This window comes from Manduca sexta, chromosome 25 (assembly GCF_014839805.1).
Source record: "Manduca sexta isolate Smith_Timp_Sample1 chromosome 25, JHU_Msex_v1.0, whole genome shotgun sequence".
Taxonomy (NCBI): Eukaryota; Metazoa; Arthropoda; class Insecta; order Lepidoptera; family Sphingidae; genus Manduca; species Manduca sexta.
In genome coordinates, this window is record NC_051139.1 from 5,980,044 (window position 1) to 5,992,668 (window position 12,625).

The 12,625-nt window shown below is 33.0% G+C and overlaps 2 protein-coding genes across 3 annotated transcripts; one reads left to right on the forward strand and one right to left on the reverse strand.

Annotated features, from left to right (window-relative positions):
* Positions 1–453: 453 nt before the first annotated feature.
* On the reverse strand, positions 454–7,415 carry LOC115444980 (major facilitator superfamily domain-containing protein 12). Of its 2 annotated transcripts, XM_030171007.2 has the most exons (9): positions 7,174–7,415; positions 6,949–7,078; positions 4,267–4,474; positions 3,866–3,950; positions 2,804–2,995; positions 2,432–2,729; positions 1,806–1,956; positions 1,255–1,382; positions 454–861 (listed from the first exon to the last, which is right to left on the reverse strand). In XM_030171007.2, exons 1-9 carry the CDS (start codon positions 7,219–7,221, stop codon positions 803–805), a joined length of 1,299 nt encoding a protein of 432 aa, XP_030026867.2. In that variant the 5' UTR covers positions 7,222–7,415; the 3' UTR covers positions 454–802. The 2 variants fall into 2 exon arrangements, with proteins under 2 accessions (XP_030026867.2, XP_030026866.2); XM_030171006.2 differs by having other exon boundaries at positions 6,949–7,415.
* A 1,496-nt stretch (positions 7,416–8,911) lies between these two features.
* Positions 8,912–10,915, forward strand: LOC115444981 (GPI transamidase component PIG-T). The gene is made up of 3 exons (XM_030171008.2): positions 8,912–9,189; positions 9,265–10,554; positions 10,640–10,915. The coding sequence occupies exons 1-3, from the start codon at positions 9,030–9,032 to the stop codon at positions 10,858–10,860; spliced, it is 1,671 nt and encodes a 556-aa protein (XP_030026868.2). The 5' UTR covers positions 8,912–9,029; the 3' UTR covers positions 10,861–10,915.
* The last annotated feature ends 1,710 nt before the right edge of the window (positions 10,916–12,625 follow it).

Genomic DNA, 12,625 nt, shown 5'->3' on the forward strand with positions numbered 1-12,625 from the left:
ATGTAAACTCATGTCAATTAATATTATATTTGATGGTTTTTTGTCTTTGTTCCTAACAATGCCATGATTAGAAAGGAATGAATTTGAAATGTTTACATTTAGATTTGATTTACTAAATATGGTATAGCTTATTCCATCACTACTCTAATGCATAAGGTACGACTACCACTGAGGTGTCGTTCGAATCCCAGACCATTAACTGAGATTGGATTTTTCCATTCAATATCGGCACAGAGCCTGGAATTTATGCCCGATGTGGTGATAGGGCCACAGGATCATTATTTTATGTTTTGGGATGTTATGGCCCAAAACATAAAATAATAAACTTCAAAAGTTTTACAAAAAAAATATTGTAAATATAATGTTTTAAATTATTAAATAAATGTAACAGATGTTTTGAATTTGTTCAATTATTTTTGTGGCTGATGGTATTTACTTAAAGAAAGTTCAGAAGATTCATCCAACATACTTTTATTGTTTTAAAGGCAAAATATAATATTTATAACAATATAGACATATTATACGTACAAACAATTATTGTTGGTCTGAGGTTTAAACAATAGTACCTAACTAATTACATTATTTTCTTACTTCCGAATATACCTAAGAAAATAAATAAAATAATTGAAAAATGAAATGAGAACCTTGGAATATGTATACTTAAATAGTATCACAATAATGAAGAGTTTCGTAAAATTTCCTTTACGATTTCTACATGCCATTCACGTATTTAGCAAATACTAGATTTCAGTGGATAATAATAGAAATCTTCTTTACTATTTTATGCAGGTATAGAACATTCCTAAATGTTATCTATTGGTGCAGTGCTGGTATCCTCTGTATCGTTAATTGAAGTGTTATCTGTAAGAAAAAAAAATATTGGTCAATTTTATGTAAGTGCAAAAAGTATTTGTTTAGGTTTTAACTATGAATACTTAATACATGGAAGAAAGGGTATTATTTACTCTTTTACCTATACTGTTATGAACACTGTTTATTTAATAAGAATTGTAAAAAAAACTAAGTTTGTAGTAGCAATAGGGCCCCCTAACTATAATTCATGTAATTTCATCCTTTTATCTTAGAGCGACAAGTGCTTGCAGTCCATGCAGTGACTACTTTTCGATTCAGGGTGGTCTTACTTCTTTATATGGGTGGTATACGTCTTTTATTCTCTTATACTTAAATTTCATAATCCAATGACAATTATAATTTATAAATGCCAGTAACAATGTATTCACCGTGGCAACTTACCATTCAAAGCTAGCGTGTCCGACGATATTTTAGGTAACAACAAAGTCAACGTAAGGCCCAAAAGAGTCGCTGCTCCGCACGTCCACGCCATTGCATTGCGATAGTAAGTATCTTCGGCTCCGTCGGCACTGGAACATAATTCCTTTAATTACCAACTCCAGACATGACGTAGCGACCCACCCTTTTCCTTATCAAGGGTAGTCAGAGGCGCACCCTAATCACATCCATCTTTATAGTTTGTCTTCCCTATGCTATATGCGTTTCCTTTTTAAACTATGTCCCTATCTCAGCGCTGTTCATAAATTTAACTGATAACCATTGCATGCTATTTATGTCTTTGTACAGTTAGCCACGAAAGTAGCTGAATAAATTCCAAACTTCAAAAGGCTTTTATCTGAAATAGAGTAAATGCTTTAAAGTGTATTGTAGTGACGAATAAATGATTTGATATTTTGAATTTATTCAGCTACTTTTGTTGCCGACTGTACGCTTAATAGAGTAAGACAATAAAATAACAAATATAATTATTTTGTACTATATTTAGAACTTACTATTTTTGGACAAGTGCTATAGCTAATCCGCAAGATAATTTATCAGAAAAGCTCATTACTCCGTATATAAAGGCCGAGGCCTCGGTCTTCGCGCCTACTAAATCAGCAGTTAGCGCTAAACTTGTTACCAGCATCACGGCCCCACCGAAACCTGTAATAATGTTTATATTTAACTAAAATGAATAGTTATTCTAATCACCACACCAATGTAGAGTTTCAAATCGTAATTTTGAATATATAGGTACTTCTCATTTTACTAATCTTACGTACTAATATTATAATGCGAAAGTTTGCAAAATGTTTGGAGGCTTGTTAAAGTAAACTCAGATAGAGCTAAACGGATTTCGGTGAAATTTGACACATATATAGGCTTTGTCCTGGGTTAGCACATAGGTACTTTTTATCCTGGTAACATGCTCCCATGGCACATAGTTGGATTTTTAATATGATTTTTAATTTTTTAAATAAATGGCGTTATGGGTTGAACAATAATTTAGGGACTTTCGTAGCTGGATTTTTTTTTAGTAATAGTAAGTACTAGTTAGCAGAATATTTCCTCCAAAAGCATTTTTACACTATGCTATGTACTTAGATATTACTTAAATTATATAATTTGTGCCACAAACCTATGAGGACTGCAACCACATAAATAAAATAGATCTTGTAAGTGTCGTTTGAGCCAAAATAGATCCATACAAAACCGGCAAGCGCACACAAAGAACCCATAAAATAATTAAATTTTCTGGTGCACGACTTCGGAGCTAAGCGCTGCATGCCAGCGGCTGCTAGACTTCCAAGATACAGCGCTAATGGCACCACCGCTAACGCGCGAGCTGCTAATCCTAACGTGCGGTGAAGGTACAGCGGTATTAGTATCTGCGACATATTTACTACAAGCCTTGTGCTCATGTACACCCCAGCAACCTAAAATTGTAAAGATTATTGTTAAAAATATTCTTATATTCATTTACTTAATATTTAACGTGATTCCTTCTTACCTGGTACATGACTGGCCTGCGTAAGAAGTCGCCATGGGCTCCACTCTCATTAGGGGATAGCAATAGTTCTTGATGCCTGTGAGTTTGCCTCTCTCGTACGATTGCATGAAATAATACTGATGCAATTGTCCCTAAAGCAATTACTATGAATACAACATTTCTAAATTTCCATGCGTCAGCTGGCCCAACTTGCTAGAATAGAAAATAGTATTATTAAATTATAGTAAAGGTAAGTAATGGTAAAGAAGACTACCTACCTCCATGTATAAAAATTTGGTAGCTGGCAACTAACCCATTCTTATGTAGCTAATGTTGTGGTCTGATAGCAAGCATAACTAACAGATTTATTAATTTAATGTAGGTGGCTAATTCATACTTTTAAGTAAGTAAGTTTTATTGATAAAGATACCCTTCCAAGCCCAGAAATATATGTATAGTTACACATACACACACTCACCCACGCCCTTTGTCCCTTTAATGGTACCTACCATACCAAAAGTGGGTGTATTAGTTGCGCTTCTAGGTAGTTAATACACCCACTTTTCGCTGTATGTGTTTCGTACCGTGACGTAAAAGGCATATGTAAATCCATGTGGGCGACCTCATTATTGTGTCAGGCGCAAATTCTAGATTTCGAGCCATTACTAAGCAGAAAAACCCGAAATCACTATCCCCGACTCGGAAATCACACCCTAGACCTCAGTATGGCTGTCCATTATCCAATCACAATACAACTACAACACTGATGCATTAAGTTTTATATTATACTACAATAAAATTTCAACTTCTTTCAAATGACGTACTTCTAAAGCTCTGGAATCTCAGTATATTCATATGGAACTCAGAAAAAAAACGGATGGTGTGACACATAATGATAAATGAACAATTAATCATAACTCTTTGTAATATTGTTTTAGGCAACAATGTTTTTCCTATTTATGATTCATATCAAAGTATAGAGGTTTAAATATTATTTTTATACTTATTCATTTTTGTAACAGTATATTAATTTTTTAAACTGCAATTTGGTTATCATGTGAAAAAATATAAGCTGATACATACTTGCTTATCACACTCGCCAGTTACATGCAAGATAATCCAAGTAACTATGTACACAAATAGATTTGAAAGTACTGTAAATCCATATCTGTAAACAAAAATTCTTTATTATTTTAGATAATTAGTTTTATTGTACAAAAACATTGTGACCTTGAACTAAGATACAAAAATATTTAATATTACACTGAGTTCAGAAAAAAAATAAAAGTAATTGAGATTATATTCCAATATTATGCTTCATTGCTAACTGCTAGCTGCAATTTTTCTAAATTAATTTGTAACTCGAATCAAATGATGTCATGATTGTAACTTATGTTTTCCAAATTAATATCCAGGTATTTTGATATTATGGTTAAAAAATAATGTTACTTTTAAAATTTTCAATATGAAAACTTCTTTGTTACCTTACTGCAGTGAGATGAGTCCTTACATGATCATCTTGAGATAATTCTGGGATCAAACTTAAGTGTGATATTTGTACAGCAGCCCAGCCAATTTGGAATATTACAATAAATGCCGCAAAATAATACATCTGGGCCCATTTGTGGCTAAGTGAACAACCCAGGCACTCGGAAAAGATGAAGGGAAAAGATGCTAATACGCATAGAGTACCTAGAAAACTATTACTTAGTATTTCATCACAACAATATGTTTGGGCTGCAGTCTAAACAAAGGCACATGGATTTTGGCAACAAATAAGGCTGAAATTGGATATGATCTGGTTAACAATAACAATGTTAACACTATTAATGATAGACAAAGCAGTTTATGAGGAAATAAAATAAAACAATTCCAACATTAAAATACTAATTATTAAATTAACATAAACAAAGGTTTTAGAAAAGAAGGGAAATATATTGTTAAAAATAATAAAGTACAGAAAAAACACAGGTTTTTCATCTTACTTCTAAGGACACAAAATTTTGAGACATGCTGTTTAAAATATTGGTCAGAGATGTGAAAAATAGTTTACTAAAAGTATTTAAATACAAAATGCAAATACATTGTTAGTTTAGTATTTAAAATAGAAATACAAAATAGTTTTAAATAAAAGTATTTAAATACAAAATACGTAATTTCAAAATAGGTTTTCCAAATAAAATACCTGGTCCTTATTTAACTGATTTTAATACGAGTGTATGTTCAAAGAGTTCATCTTTCATGTTAATTCTATGGGGCCTCATAATAATTCCACCGAATGAAAGTAGTCGTTCAAAAGGTTCAGAACTTGGTAAGCAGGTATTATATTTAAGGAAGAGTTTTTTTTTTACATTTGGACATCTGTTCAGGACTTTCTAAAGCATTGTCTTCATCTTTTAAATATCGTAGTGTTTCCAGATTTAATGTAGTCATCGCCATTGATTTCAAATTTGTTTGACGCGCAATGTTGGCATAATATTGTTCTTGGTGACAAGGATTATGATCAGAGCGTTTATAAATAACCTAATTTTGAATTTTAAAAGAATGAAAAATAAGAAAAATGAATTAAAAATATAACAAAACTATTTTGTATTTTACAAATACAAAATATTTATATAAAGTATTTCAAATAAAATACTAAATACTTTTCAAAAAAAGTATTTCAAATATAAAATAAAAATAGGTATTTTGCATTTTGTATTTGTATTTAAAATACATATATTTCAAATAATTCACATCTCTGATATTGGTACAGGTAAGGGTGTGCTATTTTAGTTGAGCCAAAATTTAAAGGACACAAATGCTTTGGGTGAACAAAGCAACAATGGCAACTTAGACAGTTTCTGTTGTTCTTCCTAGGTTTCATCAAAGGAAAAAATATTTTCTTCTTTTGCATTGACAATAACATAATCTGTAAAGTTCAAGATACCTCAGATGACTATAACATATTAGTGTAAAATTTTAGAGGTCAAAAAGTGCTATTTTGTATGGTAAAAACCCTATATTTTAGTTATAAAATAAATGTCCAGTAGTATATAAACAATATACCCAGTGTGTTCATTGTTTAAAAATTTCTTAATCACAATATATAAATAGCGGCGATAGCCTAGTTGGGTGTGGAACGGACTGCCGAGACGAATGTCCGCAGGTTCAAATCCCAAGGGCACACACCTCTGACTTTTCTAAAAAATCATGTGTGTATTCTTTGTGAATTTATCGTTCGCTTTAACAGTGAAGGAAAACATCGTGAGGAAACCTGCACATCTGAGAAGTTCTCTATAGGAATTTCGAAGGTGTGTGAAGTCTACCAATCCGCACTAGGCCAGCGTGGTGGACTAAGGCCTAATCCCTCTCAGTAGTAGAGGAGGCCCATGCTCAGCAGTGGGCAAGTATATAATACAGGGCTGATATTCTGATATCTACGGGAAATCACGGCGTAAAGGCCGGTCCTTTTGGAAGGCTTGCGTGGGGACATGGATCCAACACGTAGAGGCCCCTTTAAGATACATTACTCTAGTTGGGGCTTATACACCTTGCGAGTACTCTCTCTGTCTGTACTTATGGAGGAAATATAGCCAAAGACAACGCTTGCAAGGTGCAGGGACTATTGCGGAATAGATGGAAATTATACTGGGTCTATGGATGGGATCTAGCTGGACTGGTTGCTGGGCTATTGATTGAGACAACGGGACGCCTGCCAAGTAAAATGTCTCAATCTTTATTATTATTATTATTAATGTATAAATAGTAAAGTATATTATGTGCTGTAAGCATGATGCTTCCTCCTGGTCTAATTGTTTCCATGTTCTTTGCCTGGGCACCATGTGCCACCTTAGTTACAGCATTGTTATTTACTAATTATTAAGTGAACGTAAATTGTGAGAAGGATGGGAATTGTTTTATCATTTCATCAAAAACTATAATAATAATTTATATTTCACAAATCTTTTTAGCTCTGAATTATTCTATATCACATTCAGTCAAGCAAAAAATGTAAATGTTTTGTACAAGTATGGCTATTTTACTAAATAAATTGATATAACTGAAAAGTTGGTAGATATTTGTTTACAGGTAATTTGTTTGTTTCCTGAATATGGTATAGGTGCCTTTTTTCAAAACAATTATTTAAACTCAATGAACATCTTTATTGATAAAACAGTACATACCAAATAGATGCCATAGTTTTCTCCTGCCGTATCTGGCACTTAAAACATTATCAGTATGGTCTGAATGATACCCCACAAAGGGTGTCGCTAAAGCATCTACAACTTGTCCTATTAGCATTAACGTACCAGACTGTGAAGCAGTAAATTCAAGAACTAAATGGAAAAACACCAAAAAATACGTAAACCACAAACTGGCACAAACATCATTCAGAATATGACCTATACCGTATCCAAACTGCAATGTGAGACTTGTAGATATATCAACAAATTCATTATCCATTTTATGACCGATTACTTTCTAACGTATAAAATTAAAATATAAATTATAATAAAATTATGTGGTTACATTAAAACAGTAGGGTGTATAATGTATAAATGCTTTTTGAGCAAATCTTTGAGTATTACATGTCATATTATTTGTCTATAATAAATTGATATACCAAAATAATAATAATAATAACAATTCCAGAGTTGCCAACACTAAACATCTAAATATCACATTTGAAAACTACGCAAAAAGAATTATAATCTATACTTACTATTATATAAAGCTGAAGAGTTTGTTTGTTTGAACCCGCTAATCTCAGGAACTACCGGTTCAAACTGAAAAATTCTTTTTGTGTTGGATAGCCCTTTATTCATGAAGTGCTATAGACTATATATCATCACGCTATACCCAATAGGAGCGGAGCAGTAATGACTACTCTCAGGAAATACTGGTTCAAACTGAAAAATTATTTTTGTGTTAGATAGCCCTTTGTTTCTGGAATGCTATAGGCTATATATCATCACGCTATACCTAATAGGAGCGGAGCAGTAATGGGTAATCTCAGGAACTACCGGTTTGAGATGAAAAAATATGTTTGTGTTGGATAGCCCTTTATTTGTGGAGTGCTATAGGTTATATATCATTACGCTATGACCAAGAGGAGCGGAGCAGTAATGGCTAATCTCAGGAACTATTGGTTCGAACTGAAAAAATATTTTTGTGTTGGATAGCCCTTTGTTTGTGGAGTGCTATAGGCTATATATCATCACGCTATAACCAATAGGAGCGGAGCAGTAATGAAACATGTTGCAAAAAGGGGGAAAATTTATTAGTTTTGAGAGCTTCCGTTGCGTGCGCTGCGTAAACGGTTAAAGTTATGCAACAATGATGTATGGGATTGTTCCTCTTAAAAAGTTCTACAAAAATATATTATAAAACAAAGTCCCCCGCTGCATCTGTCTGCCTGAACGTGTTCAACTCAAAAACTACCCAACGTATTAAGATGAAATTTGGTATGGAGACAGTTTGAGACCCTGGGAAGAACATAGACTCCCGGGAAAATATACTTATAGCGTGACTTTTATAACGGAAAACTTTAACCCCAAAAACTTTATAACGCGGGCGGAGCCGCGGGCAAAAGCTAGTAATATATGGGATATTCTACGATTATTCCTACGATGCAACCTACACAAAAATCAGAAAAGTTGACTCAAGACAAGATATGTAATAATTATTGTAGTTGTCACATTCTCCACAGACTAACTTCTTTTTACTAATTAAATTGAAGCATTCGTGTCTACAAAAAGACGAATGTATCGTAAACTTAAATTATTATTATTGTCCATGAATCTCCATGCATAAGTGATTACCCTAATTTTCTGTAAATGTCTTATCATGGGTAATACTAATTACAAATGTCATTTATTTGAATAATATTGCCATACCTAAATATTTTAGTGATTTCATTTAATTATCGACTAATTGTATGCAACTATTTACATATATATTATATACAATAAAAAAACACCATACTGTGCAGTTTCAATCGATCGACTTCGAGTACGAAAATGAGTGAGTTCTTACATCTAACGAACCACCTAGGTTATATGGTGTGTCTTACGTCTTATGTGAAATCAAAAGAACCCTTATTCGGAGCCATTAAAAAAATACATGCAAAAATGACATTTCCAAATGTCACAATGACATTGTGATAAATTACTCCTGTTTCTGAAAAAAAAGTCTCATGATAACGATCTCTGATGTCCATAAAATATCAAAATTTTAACGACTGTTATGAAATTTAGAGAACAAAATGGGAAGATCAACATTTATATTACGTGTTACTATTTTTCTGATCAGTTTAATATGTGTGCAAGGAGACACATTTCATGAAGAACTGGTGATAAAGCCTTTTTTGCCGGCGCATCTTTACACGTATTTTCAATTTATTACTTTAGTTAATAGTGAATCTTGTAAGTAAATACACGTAATTTTGGCTAATATTGATTTGTTATAATGAGTATACTAACGGGTTTTATTTGTTCCAGCTGAAGATACCCATTTATCTCCAAGATCATTATTAGAGATTGTGTCTCGTTTCCAAGTAGATGAGTTGCATTTTACTCTGACAGAGGGTCAGTGGCGACATCGCCAGTGGGGCTATCCAGTATTAGATGCTGCGCCAGGAGCAGAACTCTATGCATGGTTTTCGTCCGAGGTTAAAGATGTAGATTCTCAGTGGAAGAAGTTAAGTGCAGCACTTTCAGGACTTTTCTGTGCTTCACTTAATTTTATTGAGAACTTTAACACTATAACACCACAGATGGCTCTATGGCCAACGAGTGCTCTACCAACTAATAAAAATATCACATCACAATTGCGATATGCATCACTGCCCAGAGAGATTGTTTGCACTGAAAATCTAACACCATGGAAAAAACTTTTACCATGTGAATCTAGTCAAGGGTTTTCAGCATTGCTGAACTCCAGAATGATACACAATACTAACTATCACTCCATAGGAGTTCATGTGAGGAAAATTTGTGCTTCAAAGGATTGTTCTGAAATCAACTTGGAAATAAAGCAAACAGTATCATTAGTATATGATTTGAACATAATTAAGAATATGGATTGGTCATTCACAAAGCTTTTTGGTCAGGGTTTGCCAGGTGCATGCCCTCTCGCAACAAGCAGTAAAGTATATGTTGATGTCACTTCTAATGCAACGAGACCATTCCAGTTGGTTCCACCACCTGAGTCTGTCATATATTCCCAGCGTGGAGGGAGTGACACTACATTTGCACTTTATAACATTAAGGCTGATGGTCAAATGGTAACAATAGGTGCAAAGCATGGATCTAAAAATGCATTAACTCTCAGCACTCCACCGCCTCTATACTTTAATCGATACATATTAGGATATGGAAAAGAGTTTGGAGGCATTGTGACAGAATTAATTAATAACTTTTGGACTCCAATAGAAGTTGTTGTATTAGAAAATGCTCCTTGGTGGTTGCCGATCCAATTAAGTTCATTAAGAATCAATGGTGAGGCTAAAAGTGATTTAGTACTATCAAGGTACTACTCCCCTGGACGCAGTAGGCAGAAACCATATCATTTAGAATTACTTATGAAGTTACCTCCACGGTCTACAACTACACTCACAATAGATTTCGAGTTTATATTTTTAAAATGGCAAGAATACCCACCAGATGCAAATCATGGATTTTATGTTGGTTCAGCAATTATAACTGCAAATTTACCTACTGCAAGGAATTATACCAGCTTGCCCATATCAGGCTCTACATTTGATTCAATAATAAATGCATCAAAACCATGTAAGTGATTATAATTGGCTACATAATTCATTATTTATTTTATTATAGCCACTAATTGAATTTTAATTATAATCTATATTTTTAGGGTATCCAGCCGTGCTGAGGACAAATGGGGCAATGGTGTCTTTGCCAACACCTGACTTTAGTATGCCATATAATGTAATATGTCTTGCCTGTACAGTGGTAGCCCTGGCTTTTGGACCACTCCATAATATATGCACAAAAGAATTGGTGCTAAAACCAACAGGCACACCTGTTTCTTTAACACAAAAGATTATGAATTTGTTTAAAAAGAAACAAGATTAAGAATTGTTGACCCTAAGGTATTTTAGACTGAATAAATTAATAATTTTTTAGTGTATTTGTGTTTATATTTTTCACACTTTTTTATGATACACATGTACAGATTAGTTTTAGAAGAATGGACATGTACAGGACAGGACGAAAATTGTATTTTTCCATTCAAATATGTTAAAAGCTAACTAAGGCCTTATAGTCTTACTAAAAAGAAAATAAAATAATAAATAAATTGGCCTTGAAAACTTTTTACATTTTTATTAGGCGACGACTCCAAAATTGGTTACCAATATGTAGGTAATTTTAAATATTTATTTGGTTTTTAGTGGTTTTTGAAGGCGTTATAATTTTTTGTTAAAAAGTTTTTTAAAATCTACGCAAAAATAAATAAGTTATAAAGCTTTAAAATTTGGTGGAAACCGAAGCTGTCAAGTTACAGAGAAAAAGACAGAGCGATAACCTCACCACGCCTCCACTTTTGCTCACAACAATATTTCAAATATTAATCACTGCTTTATTTTTCAACCAATTTTGATGCTGATTTCACAGAAGAATTTCTTTTTCATCAGGAAATTACCCTATTGCGTTTAAAATATGTTACCTTTTTTATATATTATAAACTACCAACATTTTTCTTATAATAAATGAGTTAAATTGCCTGTATAATAGGGTTGGTTTCATTTCAATGATGTTTACTCTATGAGGAGATGCACGGAATCAAAAATGTAAATCAAAGAGAATATAATCACTACGTTTTAAGAGACAGGACTTAATACAAAGTAATAAAATCGAATTTACATGGCGTATCAATACCAATATCACGGAAGAATACGTCAGGAACGTCAAATAACAATACTACCAACTGAACAAAATACATAGTAGTGAGCACTTTTTATCGATATCGATAAATTCTACTGGGTGGGAATCGACGCTAATGCTACTTTGATAAAATTCATATAATGTATTTTCGAGTCCACATTATCAATCCAACTCACGCTATATAGTGAACATTTTAGCACTATAATTACAAGGCTGGACTAAAATGAGGACTCGAAATAAAATGAAAAGCTCTCACATGTTGAATAATAATTGTATTTTAAAATAAAATCCTTCATTCACCATGTATATAATATAATATAGTTGCACTTATGATAGCTCAAGGTACAATGAGAATATTTAATTATAAAGTCAACGGATGGTGACACTTCTTTGTCACACTCATTGTTTATAAAAACATGGCACGGAAATTCAAACAACATTTCATCAGGAAGTGGATCAGCTTTCAAATTTTTCGATGGAATGGCTGACTTTCTAAGGCGATTGTTCTTTTTATTAAAGTCTTTGTTATTAAAGTGAGAACCACACACATATTTCAAAGTATGCAGCTTTTCTCTGGGAACATATATCAAATCTTCTTTTCCCACAACCTGAACCCACTTTCGGCATCTGGAAATATTTTTTAATTGTAAATAAATTGCTTATTAAATTATATTTAAGCCTAAAATCATAAACAGTGACCAGGCACATTGATTGCTCAACGCATTTTTAAGTACACACACACACACACACCGACACATACACGACTTTAGTATTTTTTGTCCTGATGATCAGTCATCATCTTACTAATATTATAAAGCGTGTGCATGCAATTGTATGTTTATTATTCGTACCCGCAAAAAATCTAAAATGATTGCGATTAAACTTGGTATGTAGATAGTTCGAATTACTACTTTTTTTCACTATGTTCCCACAGAATCTGGACCTAAATGGGTGA